At 44.2% G+C, this 12,812-nt stretch overlaps 2 protein-coding genes across 7 annotated transcripts in view; one reads left to right on the forward strand and one right to left on the reverse strand.

The window, feature by feature from the left end:
* Positions 1-1,168, reverse strand: part of git2a (G protein-coupled receptor kinase interacting ArfGAP 2a) — a 21,583-nt gene extending 20,415 nt beyond the window's left edge. For 3 of the 6 annotated variants that reach the window (XM_056593183.1, XM_056593181.1, XM_056593180.1), the window contains exon 1: positions 349-1,166. In XM_056593183.1, the coding sequence (XP_056449158.1) occupies positions 349-400 (52 nt within the window). In that variant the 5' untranslated portion in view covers positions 401-1,166. Of the gene's footprint in view, positions 1-348 lie in introns of all 6 variants that reach the window. The other 3 variants (XM_056593179.1, XM_056593178.1, XM_056593182.1) reach the window with 2 other exon arrangements.
* Positions 306-11,691, forward strand: ankrd13a (ankyrin repeat domain 13A). The gene is made up of 15 exons (XM_056593184.1): positions 306-1,940; positions 2,228-2,363; positions 2,702-2,826; positions 2,940-2,985; positions 3,377-3,520; positions 3,747-3,936; positions 5,265-5,331; positions 5,429-5,510; positions 5,611-5,672; positions 5,759-5,889; positions 6,677-6,834; positions 7,507-7,638; positions 7,981-8,141; positions 8,424-8,488; positions 8,675-11,691. Exons 1-15 carry the CDS (start codon positions 1,839-1,841, stop codon positions 8,865-8,867), a joined length of 1,794 nt encoding a protein of 597 aa, XP_056449159.1. The 5' UTR covers positions 306-1,838; the 3' UTR covers positions 8,868-11,691.
* Positions 11,692-12,812: the final 1,121 nt, after the last annotated feature.

Raw genomic sequence — 12,812 nt, forward strand, 5'->3', positions numbered from 1 at the left:
ACCTACTTCTGTCCTGTCAAACCAACCAGATACATAACCAGGCGAGATGCATACGCACTACTAGAACTAAAGCAAAAGTGTAAAAAATCACCTCATATATCCCAGACAGACATTTGCAAAGTTACAACAAAACTAACGTCCCTTTTCATTGAATATTAAAATTTAAACCTATAGAGATGAACTAGAAAAACCCAAACCAACTGAGCTGTGCTGTCTGCTGATGATATGTGATATGGTTATATACCAGATAACGAACAACTGATTAATTAGCCAAGGCCAAATGACATGTTAGGTTCAAGCCTAAAATCAATGCCCGTGAGGGTGGATGAAGTTGTAGCAGACGCTTACCTGGAGAACTGCAATCAGCACAGACGTCCGTATTGCGGACTCGTTTGGACATGGTGGTGCTGCGCTCAGGACGACGGCTTTGTGATCAATGTAAGGAGTGGGTCGCTCCCTCTGCCTTGCTAGTCATTGATATCCTTGTGAAGAAGAGGGATACCTTCCGCGTTAGCCGCCGTTAGCTAATTGCGTGTAGTCTGTGAACGACCTACTTCTCAAGCTGATGATAACCTTGTATTCAACCGCTCAGGTTTCCGTCTATACAGTGATGGTCGGCGGTATCGCGGTTCACACGTCTCTATTGTGCAAGCGCCAAATTGGCTAATTTAGCCGCAAGGGTCAACCTTCTCATGGTAGTTAGTTTCCTAGGCTCGTTCCGGCACCACCGCACCGCGGAGACATAGCATTGGCTACTACTACCAGGCTGGCAGCAGCTGTGACTTGTGTCATAAGCCCGCTCCACGCAGCCGTGCTGGGGGTAGCTCGTCGGATCGAGCGCTTGGGACGGTTATAGCTGACGTTATGTTTTTATAATGGCTCCGATTATTCTAACGATGTGGTGTTTTATTTTGTACATTCGTGATGGATCAGTCGCTCTTGATGCATCAGACCGAAAAACAGAACCCAATTGTGAATTGTTTGGGTTATTGGGTTGTTTTACCAAAATACGGTTGGTCAACCACTCCTCTGGTCTAGCCACTAGCCAGTATTGTATACTGCATATTTAATGTATGTCGTCCCGTTATATGATCGAGACTTCTTCCGTGTGGATCTACGTCGCAGAGAATGCGTGAAACGTACAATTGAAACGTAGTACAGGAAATATTATTGCTGCGATATTTGCTGCTTGCAAAGTGGAATGTACCACGTTATGTGACGTTGTGTATGGACACATCATATACATTTTAATTTATCACATCGTTGTTGTATGACATCCTCAAAGGGCTCATATATCATTCGTTTGTTGTCTGTATTAAATTGATATATTGATACGGTTGGTTTATATCCGATGTTATCAGGACAAAAGTTAAGTGCTCGGATGGTGCACCCCCGTTTGTTGCTGAATGGTTGGTTCTACTTTTGGACCTTACTATTCGCTGCCCTACATGGAAAGAATAGTATTCATAAAATGTAGTTAAAATGTATAACAAGATATTGAATTCCCCTTTTTTATTGCCTCATCTTTTAAAAATAGTAAACTGATAAGTAGCCATGAAAAGGTGTTTTGATTAACTGACAGTTCTCCTCGCGTATAATTAAAAACCCCCCTACTGTAATAAACCAGTCTTGACACTTCCTTGTTCAAAAGTTTTATTTAGAGGAAGCCCTGGAGTAAAGTTGGTCACCGAACCGGTTAGCATACGTCGATGTCAATGTTGTGGACCACCCAGCCTTCCTTTGAGTTTTACTTTTGAGAATAAGCCCAGTGTGAGGCAGTCTCTCAGATGGACCTGGCTGTGAGCCGGCTCGTACTCTCAGACGCATAAAGGAGGAGGATGACAGCCGCTAACGTTAGCGAAGAGATAAGGGAGAAGTTCCCCTTGCATTCTTCGGTCTGGGAGAACGACTACAGGAGTTTGGAGAGAGATTTAGCACAGGTTTGTCAATATCTATTTGTATTGAACATAGTCATAGTCTATTTATTGAAACGACGTACCTCATTAAACCGAAAATTAGCTACTTTGTTCCCCTACAGCCGTCAAACTAACATAGGCCATCCATCACTGCGGGCGCTCCGCATTGGAGGCAGCCGAGACTTGGCATATGTTCAGGGCATAAAGGGCGTTCACGTATCTGTCGTCGGAAAATCCGTGCATATTATGTACACTAAATTTTCCGTGAGGCAAACTGTCGTCATGTTGTGATGTGCTTGTCATTTTTTCAGAATGACGTGGAGACTGTGGATCCGCGGGGCCGGACGCCGCTTCACCTCGCCGTGTCCCTCGGTCACCTGGAGTCCGTGCGGGTTCTCCTCCGCCACGGTGCTCAAGTGACCAAAGAGAATGCTAATAATTGGACAGGTATGCTGGGTTTCGTCGGCCTGAGAAAATGTCAGACCTATTCGAAAAGACGTGTTGTGTTGTGTCTGCCAGAGCGAATAAAACATGAGCTCGCAGAATTGTTCTTGGGTTTACTCATTTATTTACATGTCAGTGTTCATTGCAATTATATCAGAAAATGGCACGTTTTCACCACCATGTAGTTGATCGAAAAGTAGATGCAGAACTAGATCATTCTATAGTCTAGACCTAACTTACTAACTGCCGTGATCACAAACACATTTTACTTTTATTTCTCACAAGATCTGAGCTGAATCCTCTCCTCCTGTTTGATCTTATGATGTGTTGGGTGTCTACAGCCCTACAGGAGGCAGTCAGCACGGGCGACCCAGAGATGGTTCAATTGGTCCTCCAGCGTAGAGACTACCTCAAGGCCTCCACTGCCCTGGGAGGGGTGCCCGAGCTGCTGGCCAAGATCAGAGAGGTCAGGCTTTTAACCCCGTCCCTAATGCTAACCCCAAGTATACTACCTCTCCCTGTCATTTATCTGGTCACTAAGAAAAAGCAATCATTGCATATTCCTGTTTTGTTCCACAGTCGCCTGATTTCTATATGGAAATGAAGTGGGAGTTCACCAGTTGGAGTAAGCTCTTTTTTCCCTCTCATCTCCATGGATCCATGGTAGGCTTGGTGGATATTCCAGTTATCGGAATATCCGGTGGCCATTAGGGTTTCCCTATAAAAGACGACAAAGTCCTCAGCTGGGGTCCCTGGGGGTTTAAAGCCTCCAGAACAAGCTTTAGTTGAAACTAGCGGGGAGATGGGAACCCTACTATAGCTTGTTCATAATGCTTGTATGACTTCGGTTTTTATGTTTGTCTTTTTTCCTTTTTTTGAGATGAGTAACTATTCCCTGGAAAGCTAGATGACCCATTCCAAGGCGTTATCTCTTGTTCCGATACATTTGTAAATGTATTTAGCTGAAGAACCTTGCTCTCCCAATTTCTAACGCCTCTGTGTGATTCGTTGCACAGTCCCGCTGGTGTCACGAGTCTGTCCGAGTGACGTGTGTCGCATCTGGAAGAGCGGGGCCAGCCTGCGGGTGGACGCCACCCTCTTGGGCTTCGAGAACATGACCTGGATCAGAGGGCGTCGCAGCTACATATTCAGAGGAGAGGGTACGCGCACGTCTGACTGTCTGTGTGTCTGGCCTCATTTCCTTACAATTCTCTCCCCCCCACCCCCCCCCCCCGTCCAAACCAACCTACTTTCACCATAAGATACGATTAATTAGCTTACTTATGATTTTCAATGTCTTTCTGTGTCATCCGTTATACTTTGATGCGGTCTGATTTCTTCGTCATCTTTATCTTCCTTTTCTGTCTCCATCTACCTGTGTTGCAGATGCATGTGCAGAATTGATGGAGGTGAATCACGACGATGAAGTGGTGGACACGGAGCGCTTCAACATCTCCCAGGAGATAGAGGAGGTCACGCTGGATTCCATGCAGCCCGCCCAACAGGAGGTGGCCAAGCGTCTGACCACGTCTATCGTGAACACCTACTTGGATACCAAGGACATCGCCTTCGAAAGGTATTTTTCCTTTTGCCCTGTTTAAACAAAAAGTAACACCTAGTCTCTCCTCCAGTATTATTATAGTGTTATACATTATGGGTCTTATCATCAACACAGCTTTTATATTATTAGCTTGCTTGCTTTTACTGCAACTACTACAGTGAGTTATAAATGGGAACCGTTAGTTAGTACGAACGCTCTAGTTATAATCTCTCATCCCCTTGGTCGAGTTTATTCAATTCGACAAGTTCCAGGGCTAGCATCTAGCCCTTAGAACTGTATCGGGCCTGTGAAAATATAGTGCAGTTGTGTTGGCGTAGATCGGGCAGACTCAGAAAAATATTAAGGCTGAGCAAGATTATTTAGAGATTTGATTGTTGGGTAGGTTTTCAAATCTAAATGGAACATTTGAATGCTTTGTTTAATTATTTTTCTAATGAAAAAAAAAATCGATATCTATAAAATGTTGTCTTTGTTGGATGAATTACCATTCATTAGATTTGTAGTTGGATATTCAAACACTATTTGAATATTATGGTAGCACTTTCACAGCTGCTGTCCATTGTGTGGATACACAAGCCTTTAACCCAACGGTCATAGGGCCGTAAATGAAGAAGGATTTTAATAATGTACATATTTGGCATCTATTTCATAGTCCAAAAGGCACCAAAAGCTCTACCTATCAGCAATAACGTCTTGGTTATTTCGGAAACATGAATAGAACAGGTAGCAATGTTATCTTTTTATGTCGATCCGTCCCACACAATGGCGTCTGTTTGTAGCACCGGGTAAATAGAACTAGTCCTGCCATCAAATATATTCAAAACTTTAATGTTCAAACAACCTATTTGCCTTGTGATAATTGGATATAGGCCTACTCTCAAAGGTTTGGGCTGCATTGAATCTCTGCCATAACTAATTTGAACTCAGACTGATGAGTGGATCTAGATATTGTTGTTTTGTTATTTTGCATTATTTGTTTTACCATTGAAACCATTTTAGAAATGAAACTAAACAATTAGTTGATTTTAAAAACGTGATTTTACAGCAGTAGTCTCCGCCTGCTAAGTTCCAGGCAGTAAAAGATAAGCATTATGAATGGACTTTTTTCTTTAAAAAATTAAGCATCGTATTTTACACAAATACTGTTGTGTTTTAAAGGGCTTTTTATAAAAAAAATCCAATAAAGATTGAAGCAATGGTAATTAAATACTCTAAGGCTAGCACATGTCTAGCGATTGCACTTAGCCATTGCCTCCAATGGTGGAATATGTGGAATTGTTCTTGTGTCATTGTACCAACAATTGCATTCATTCACGCTCGTTCATTCTGGCATTTTCTAACAGAAATAAGGCTGGGATTTGGGGATGGAGAACTGACAAAACGGAAATGGTCAACGGATTTGAATCAAAGGTTGGTATACGGCAGATCTTCACATTATTCACAATCTGTCAATATTATTGCTTGCAACCGGTAGGTCGGCTGACCCACCAGCCTGCTGTGTTGGTAGGTTTTCAGTGTCAACAACGTGAATGTGATCATCCGCACGCGCACAGAACACCTCACCGACGAGGAGAAGACCAGGATAAAAAGTGAGTGCCGCCCTGTTTTGATACATGGGGGGGGGGAAAAATACCTTTTGTGTAATTTTTGTCAGACCAGGCGGAACATGAATCGGTTCTTCCCTACTAGGTGAGAGGAACGTGCTGGAGTCACTCCTAGGGACGGTGGAGCAGCACATTAGTGCCCAGGGGGTAAGCTAGACCAAGCACCTTCTGACCTTCACTGCACATAGGGTTCACCGCTGATGTGAACTGGTCTGGGCTCTCTGACCCTGCAGGATCTGACTCTGGAGTATGCCACGGCCACCAACCCTACCGCTATTACTCCAGAGGAATACTTTGATCCAGACTTTGACCTGGAAGACCGAGACATCGGCCGGCCTATTGAGCTGAGCATCCGGACGCAGAAGTGAGCAAACATGACATGTTCTTGTGTTCTTCTGGCTGTTTTTGATATTGGTTTCTCATATTAACTGCCCTTTATATGATGTATACCTATCATTATTTTTGCTTGTATTGGCTTACTCTTCTGTGTTAGCTGACTTAGTGCTAGCCTACTCTTTATATTGGCTATGCCTCAATTGTTATGAGGCATCCTAGATGCGTGGTAATTCTAGTGTACTAGAACTGTCCAATTTATGTAGTAAGTACAGTTGATAAACTGATCGGCTACTTCTTCAGGCGGATAACCCCCCCATGTTCCCATGTGCTCCTTTCTTAAATGGCAAACTGTGTAGTTTTTATTAACTTCACAGCTTGTATGTATTCACATAATGGACGATACGATGACGTCTACTTTATTAATCCTAGACGGGAAATGTTCACTTGAGGCTGTGTCTTTCATGCAATCATTTCCCAAACTAAACTCTAATAAGGAATATTCCTTTGTATAAAGATGATAGGAAGCCTAGGTATCTAGCACGCATTGTGTTTGCCTACCTGGTGTAATTGCAGGCTATTGGCTTAATCTTTATCGTTCTTTGTTTGTATACCTACACTTTATAATTTGTTGCCTTGTATTATCCTGTTTGTTTGTGCATTCCCCTGTCTGAATCACCTTACCCTTCACAGTGTCTTTATAAACCATAGTCGTTGTTGACCTTCCTTTCCATGGTTCTGCTATCCTAGCCATCACACGTCCTTCCTATGAGTGACACTCACAGAGCTATGTGTCGCGCCATGTCGCCCTTCTGCAGGTTCAAGGGCACCTTGTGGATGAGCGAGGAGCACCCGCTCTCCCTGGTGGAGCAGGTGACCCCGATCATAGACCTGATGGCGCGCACCAGCTCCCACTTTGCCCGCCTGCGGGACTTCGTCACCCTCAACTTCCCCCCGGGCTTTCCTGTGAAGATAGGTATTTGCAGGATAAGTCGTGGTGTTGGAGCAGTGGGGAGGGGGAGGGTTCTGGTGTGATGCATGTTCCAAAGCTGGGATTTAAGCCTCTGCATGCACACTGTCATGTTGCTATCAAGGTTTTCTATTGATCCTCTCTATATGTGGTAGTACTATCTTTATTCTGATGAGGGTCGCGGGACTCAAGGAGATTAGGGGGACACCTTGATACTTGACTTGCGCTACTTTATTAGCGTCAACTTGCATAGCTTTTTAAACCTGAATGCGCTGTGCATGCCTTTGTAGGTTGAACGGCAGATGGTGCTATCAGCAACCGCAAGGTTTTCAGAAGAAACACACTGGTGTGATGTGCACAGGTTGCAACACTATTGCACTTGCTAGTCAGCACTGCTAATACTAGTTGGTTAAAGGCTTTTTCTTCTTTCTATTTTTACTCTGGGAAAAGCATATCCCCCGAGAATCACGGAGTACAATCACAACAGATAGAAATATGCGTATATATGATTTCCAAGCTCATTTTAATTGGGATTTAACATGTATAAAACATGGCAGATATTAATACTTAAAAAAAGGATGTAGAGGAACAAGGTACAAAAATCCTTACACGATTTGCGATTGCCCGCAAACGCCTTCACCTTAAACAGCTGTCTGTTGTTTTTCTTCTGCCCCTCAGAGATTCCCCTGTTCCACGTGCTGAACGCCAGGATTACCTTTGGCAGCGTCAACAAGTGTGGCACAGAGGAGCAAGTGAGCACTCCCGACGTCGTCTCGCCCACGCCCTCCTCCGAGGGCGAGGGGGCTGCAGGTAGGACTGCTGCTGGCTCCACACTACTGCTGGATGGCGGAGGGTACTGCAGACGTTTTATGATTTGAATGCAAGTTATTGGTGAGGGAGCTGGATTAACAAGGTTGAAAATATGTTACGTTTAATTTCATATCTTTGAACCTTTTTTTTAAAGTTTATTTTAATAATGGAACATCTCAGGACTCTGATAAAAGTGTTACGTTTTCTTAAAGGGGGAAATGTACAGGACAGGAATATTAAAAATATCAATTAAAAAAATGAACTGGAACGTATGCCTATACACAATAAGGGCGGCAGAGTAAAGTGAAGTGGTCACACTAACGTCACTCACCTCTCCGCTAGCCCCGCCCCTCTTCCAGGTGTGCCCGTCCGTGTTCGAGGTGCCTGGCCACTACCGGCACCGCGGAGGCAGCAGGCACACCCCCGCGTCCAACCAGGACGAGGCGCTCCTCCAGTACGCCATCCACCAGAGCCTCCTGGAGACCAGAGGGACGCCTGGCCAGGTAGGAACGAGTGGATGGTGAACAGCAGTGAAGGGTGACCAGTGGATGAATGGTGAACAGCAGTGAATGGTGACCAGTGGATGAATGATGAGTTTAAAAGTGGATGACTGGTGAAGAAATCGTATTATAATCCGCATTGGATGAATGGTGAGTGAATGAATGATCAGACAGTTGGACTTGTTTCTCTACAGCTGTAAAGGCTGGTGTATAGCCCATATGTGTATTGAGTGAGGCTTCAAACGTTTAAGTGCTGCTGTGGCCGTGGTCTTTCTGACTGTACAGGATGTGGCCTGGGATGATTCTAATGGAGACTCCGCTGACACCATGCTCAGCAGCCAAAGTGACAGGTATGACCAGCGGGCGGCACCAGGAGTTGGGCTACATTCTCATCGACATCAGTGTTCACAATCGCAAATTTGTTACATGCATCAATTCGTTTTTTTGCATTTTTGCATGTCTTCTTAATCTTGCATACACTAACACATCCTGAATGCATCGTGTTCAACCGTTCCTTCCTACCCTTGCTGTTCCAGGAGTCTCCCAGAGGGGGCGCTGACGGACTACGGGGACACGTCCAGCCCGGCCAGCTCGGGCTCCAGCCCTGAGGCGGAGCTGCGGCTGGCCATGGAGCTGTCTGCCAGGGCCCTGGAGGAGGAGGAGACCAGGAAGAAGCAGGAGGAGGAGGAGCTGCATAGGACACTGGAGCTGTCGCTCATCGAGAAGTGAATCCTAACTCGAATGCCCGCCCACCCTCTCTTCCCCGCCATAACCATGGATACTTTCCGGAGCAAGCAACCGCCACACCTCAGCCTATAGCTTCCCAAGCCGCTACTAAGATCATCTATGCAAACTAAATTCTCTGTTTTAAACCAAACAGGTGCTTAATGCACAGGCAGCGACAACCCCCCCCCCCCCCCCCCCCCATATCTCCGAGAGCTATTTTTGGTAAGAACACGCTCCTTTATATATATATATTTATATCTTCCATCTGATAGATACTTCCTTAGACACAGGCGTGATTCGGGTAGCCCTATGAGATGATTTTGTATGGGTTTTTATTTGTTTTGCTTCATGAAGCAAACTCGTCGTTGGCCGAGTCTTGGGTCACAGCCAGGTCTTAATATGAAGGGTTTACCATCCAGGGGTGAATGTATCCATACACCATCAGTTGCACAAAGGCCAAGGTGTTACCAAGTCCTGGTTATCTCAGGGTTTCATTCTCCCAACATCCACGTCCGTTTGGTACCTGTAAAGGGAATGGGGGGAGTGCAGACGCAGCACGGGTCACAGTTGGGATGTGGTTCTGTGTGTTTGGGGGTTTCTTCAGAGCAGGGGCTATACTGATGAATGATCATTAGGAGCTTTTGGGATTGGGGACAGCATGTTGCATGGCCATAACCCTGTACACTCTGACTGAGGTTAGCAGCGGGGGTAATTGTTGAATATTGGTATTGTAGTAGGAGAGAGGCTGCCTGTCTTTTCATTCCCCCCCTTCTAATTGGTTTAAGCAGTGGTTCCCCACCTTTTCGTGCCGTGTCATTTCCAGCTCTGAAAATGTTTGCAACCCAAACTTTAGCTTTTGTGTATCAGCCTCCACATCAATTGGTTACTGCGATGTTAATGCATCACATCGCTCTATTACACAGTACACACAGTGTACTGTAGTTGTTTCCTCATTGCTACGAAGCATTATTGCGTTCATATATGCAGGGGTCTGTGGAAAAAAAGAAAATCATCAAACATCTTTAGCTTATGCATAAATCTCCTGCTACACCATATGCATATCAGGGGACCAAAGTTGGGTCGCGACCCCAAGGTTGGGAACCACTGGCTTAAGGTCTTGACAATAGGAGATGGAAACGAATAAGTCTTTGCTCTGGTTAGGCTAAATTCAATGAGCAGCTTAATAGACTACATGACCTTTAACTAGTCTACCGATAATGGTGCCACTAATAAAGTTGAGGGATGTGGCACTGACAGTTGTGTTCTCAAGGCCACTGAAATTAAAACTTTTTTCAAACTACCGTAGTGTTACAAGATGACTCCCCGGTAGCCATGTGTCAGAAAGTTAACACGACCCTAACGGTTAACCGAGTGATGCTGGAAACGTTAACCACTTAACAAAGGACTCTACAAGAGTACGCATTGTGTTTGTCTTTGGGGAAGGCGGTGTGTAAAAAGGTCACCCTAATAACTATTTTTGCCAAACGTGTCTAATTTGGTGGGGTTTTTTTAATGCTCAAAGTAACTGCTGCAACTTTTTCTTTTTCAGTTTTTTTTACGTTTAAAAAAATTCATTGTCCTGTTTTATTGTTATTTTTATTAAATGAAAGCACTTTATTCACACGTGGATTCATGTCTATTCGCCTATAGGTTATTTACTTGACAAAAAAAGATTACATCAAATATATTTGACATTATAAGATCGTACAAATGTAATGCCTGTGGACTGGACTGAACATCTTCTGTGGTGTTCAAACCAACTCAAAATAACATTCACATGAACATCCATCTGCAGGGAACGGATTTAATCTTTGCGACTAAATATAGGAACTTCCCAGGCATTTAAATGAGATCATATTTTGGCCCAGTATGCATCAAATGTAATTAGAATACGACCTGTTTCATGTAACTCAATTCAAAATAGAAAGATGGACCGGGCTTTGTCGATCTATTGTACAAAACTACATTTAGAATAGAATCGCCTAGTTTATTTGATAAGAAATTCTTCAGAAATCCGCAATTGCGCACCCATTCAGGTTTGTCTCAACATTAAATATTTCCGTCTCTTAAGGGATCTTTTGTTTTGATTCAAGGTGTTGGATTGGTGGATGCACCACGTTAATTCAGACTTAATGTGTAAACCTTCTAATTGAGATATAGGTACTTGCTAATAATCCATTATTTTGTATTTATTTTCATGTAAACCAGATGAAAACCATCTATGCTGGCTTAAATAAAGCTTACTGAATGGAACCAACCAATCAAACAAACAAATTTATATAATATCACAAAATATTAGGCCTGCGACTAAAAGTTGATGAACAGCTAACCACTGTAAAAGTTTTGGTTTCAAATTGTTTGAGTTGATGCACAAAAGAGTCCTGGTTATGGTGCTTGACTTCCAGCCAAAGGCTTTACTTTAATCTCCAGTATTGACAGCATACACAACCCTACTTCTCATTAGAGATGTAACTGAATTCACTGTAGATTCCATTTAAAAAGTAAACGGGTGGTTTTCACATGCTGTTAAATAAAGAAATGATATGGATGAAAGGCAACAAGTCAACAACCAGCTTTACAAACAAATTTCTTTCACAAACGGTTTATTAAGAATAATATACTTTATAGTGTCTTAGATCAGGTGAAAGTGAGAATTGGTGTAATGGATGTAAAGAATGAAAAGCTTGCCAGGCTATTGGCTCGTGCCTGTATGCGGAGGCACTCTGGGCTCCTGCGCCTGTGGGTAGAGGATCTCTGGGCTCGTACAGGCGCTCTTTGCTCGTACACCTGTAGGTAGAGGCGCTCTGGGCTCGTGCGCCTGTAGGTAGAGGTTCTCTGGACTCGTGCGGGTGTAGGCAGAGGCCCTCTGTGCTCGTGCGCCTGTAGGTAGAGGCGCTCTGCACGTGCGCCTGTAGGTAGAGGCGCACCAGGCGCTGGGGTCGTGCGACTGTAGGTAAAGGCGCTCTGGGCTCGTGCGGCTGTAGGGAGAGGCGCGCGCTGCTCACCGGCGAGGTAAGGGCTTGTAAACACAGACAGCCATTGTTACCATAATGACCAACAGGATCCCGAATACACTCCCCAGGATAACTGCAACACAGTGACAAACACAACGCGAAAGAAGGGACAACAAATGAAGTAGAGGCGTAATTGTCATGTTAGGAAAATGTCTGTTGAGTCCACCAAAGGTCAATATGAGCCTACTGAAGAGGGTGGCCCTCAGAACACCCAACGTTAGGATGAAAGGGCTTATTACGCTTGGTTACAATTAGACTCACACATTTTCAACCTTACCCAGATTTTGATTTTGGAGAACGTCATACGGTCTTTCGCTAAATTTGGAGTCATCAAGTTGTCCGCTTATCAGCACACAGAAGCACGACATTAAAGCCAGTCGGCCGAGATGCTGCATCATGGTAGAGGAGGCAAGAGGCGAAACGATACAGAAAGAACTGGACGCGCATGGCTTCCGTGGTCTCCTCTGGGTCCTAGAGCCGTCAGGGTACTATTTAGACTGCTAATATATTCTATATGGGTTGGTGCTGGGATGGAGCGCATTTTGTCATGCAGGCTCCAACTAGTGGAAAGCATCAGATGTAGATTTTTAGCATAATGTGCCAAATGCATAGCATAGTGTGTGCGTGTGTTTGTTGCTTTATTAGAAAAGCTATATGGCTCTCCATAGCATATTCCCATATGCAGAAATGTCAAAGAGCACTTAAGCATAGATATAAAGGTCAATGTCCTTGGGGTTATCTCTTTACTCCATTGCTCTGTGTGACTGATGTATTTGGCCTTTATCTTTTGGATAGATAAGGTTCAGATTCTGTCAAATGCATACCATTAGAAACACCTGTTAGTGTGACGGAATGGTTGGAAAAGCTTGGAACAATTCCTCTCTTCTTTTGTCGTTGTTCTGAAGTTGAAATTGGTTATTGTGGCATGAATTCA

This window comes from Gadus chalcogrammus, chromosome 6 (assembly GCF_026213295.1).
Source record: "Gadus chalcogrammus isolate NIFS_2021 chromosome 6, NIFS_Gcha_1.0, whole genome shotgun sequence".
Classification (NCBI taxonomy): domain Eukaryota; kingdom Metazoa; phylum Chordata; class Actinopteri; order Gadiformes; family Gadidae; genus Gadus; species Gadus chalcogrammus.